At 41.2% G+C, this 1865-nt stretch overlaps 1 protein-coding gene across 1 annotated transcript in view; it reads left to right on the top strand.

Annotated features, from left to right (window-relative positions):
• The window catches only part of mrps24 (mitochondrial ribosomal protein S24), a 2342-nt gene extending 477 nt beyond the window's left edge, over window positions 1–1865 (top strand). The window contains exons 1-4 of the mRNA XM_076107352.1: window positions 1–378; window positions 636–713; window positions 1029–1140; window positions 1430–1865. The exon at window positions 1–378 is cut by the window's left edge and continues 477 nt beyond it. Coding sequence (XP_075963467.1) covers window positions 337–378; window positions 636–713; window positions 1029–1140; window positions 1430–1713 — 516 coding nt within the window. The 5' untranslated portion in view covers window positions 1–336 and the 3' untranslated portion in view covers window positions 1714–1865. The remainder of the gene's footprint in view (window positions 379–635; window positions 714–1028; window positions 1141–1429) is intronic.

The following is a 1865-nucleotide window of genomic DNA, read 5'->3' on the forward strand; positions in this document are numbered from 1 at the left end:
TAAGATACTATATTGTACTATATATACTTTAACATCACAAATAACTATCACAATAAATGTTTCGAAAGCTCTCTGTTCTCTAAACCATTTACTTTTTCTCCATCCGGTTGGTACAGCTCCACAGTCATCCGGTAGAAACAGATGACCTACTGTTGGATAAACAGTTCCAGTGTTCATGCATAGCTTACCGGAGAAACAACACATTTTCCATTTAAATACGATTTATAATCATTTAATTTCGTTAGTTTTAATTAAATGTTGTATTACGGAATACAAACAATCTGTGGAAATAGTGTCAGCTATCTACGCGCTTAACATTTTAATACTCAAAAAAACATGGCGGCGTCCTTGAGCAGCACAGCGAGCGTGAAGCTGCTGGTCAGTAAAAATGATATTTCAACGTTTAAAATACTTAAATTAACTTATTTTGACAGCTTAACATCTCTGTGTGCTCTGGTTCTTTCGGCTGTTTAGATTGAGAGCGTGTTTATTTATATATTATATATTCATATAGTGTGTTAAAACGGAGTAGATAACCAGTTAGGTGAAACTGGGAGCTGCAACTGAAGATCATTTTAAAAGCTCAACTCGGAGTGATGTGATGGTATTTTACTCTCATGGTGTTTCCTCTGCAGAGTACTTTATTCAGGTCCGGCTCTCTAAGCAGCTCCTCCGGAAGCAGAGCCCTCCATGTCACCACAGTGTGCTGCAAGGTAAACACTCCTCATTATCATAGTTAACCATCAAACTGTTGTTATATGAGCTACTTAAAGGACAGGTGCACATTATCATAAGCCTGTCTTAAAACAGTACTCACTTGCCTGTATGAGTTTATGTAATTTAAGAAGGTATCTCACAAAGTTAGTCTTTTCATTCATTGCATATTTGGGATTTGCATAGTTAAGCACTAGTGAGCACTCTTGCTTTTAGATCAAGGCTTATGGCCAGTTTGCTTTACCAAACAAAGATGGTTCTTACTGACATTTGTTCCTCTTTCTTTCTTTTCTTTCTCATCTTCTTTTTCCCAGAATCGAGCAGCTCGTGCCCGAGTGGGGAAAGGAGACAAACCGTTGACGTACGAGCGAGCTCTTCCACCTCATCAGATCGGCCACCGCAAAGGATGGCTGTCCCAGCACACCAGTGAGCACGACCGCGCTCGTTAACGAGCAGTTTGAGAGCTTGAAGTCGAGTGTTTTAATGATGTAATGTGACCCCCAACATGAAACACGAGAGGACACGTTGGGGAAGGATCATAGCATGCAAAAATATCCTGACTTATTGGTTTAAAATCAAGATTTGGATCCAGAATGAATCCAAGATACTTAAACTCAGTAACCATATCGATCTTTTCACCATTAATGATAATGTTAACAGAAGGGGGCTGTATACTTTACTCAACCAGGACACCTGTCCTTCCTGTTACTTCCAGGTAACCTGAGAGGACAGGAGGGCGCCGCTGAGCGGACCATAGAGGACGTGTTCGTGAGGCGCTTCATGTTCGGGACCTTCCACGGCTGCCTGGCCAATGAGATCGTGATCAAAAGGCGCGGCAACGTGCTCGTAGTGTGCGCTTTAATGCTGCAGAAGTTACCGCCGCAGAAGTTTTACTTCTTAATAGGCTATTCGGAGTCACTGCTGTCGCACTTCTACAAATGTCCCGTCAAGTTAGAGGTTCAGACCCTGCAGGATAAAGCTGTGTACAAGTACCTCTGAGGGAACCGTGTACTAGTAACACGGTATGTTTCTGTGTACCACCGGATGGATTTTGCTCTTGTATAAAACTCACTTTGTTCCTGTCATTTGATTTTCAGCCTCGTTGCTTTTGTGAATAAAACTCTCAGAATTAAAGAAAAGTGTTAATTAAA

The sequence above is a fragment of the Anarhichas minor genome, unplaced genomic scaffold, assembly GCF_050575085.1.
Source record: "Anarhichas minor isolate MPS153535 unplaced genomic scaffold, ASM5057508v1 ptg000002l, whole genome shotgun sequence".
Lineage (NCBI taxonomy): Eukaryota > Metazoa > Chordata > Actinopteri > Perciformes > Anarhichadidae > Anarhichas > Anarhichas minor.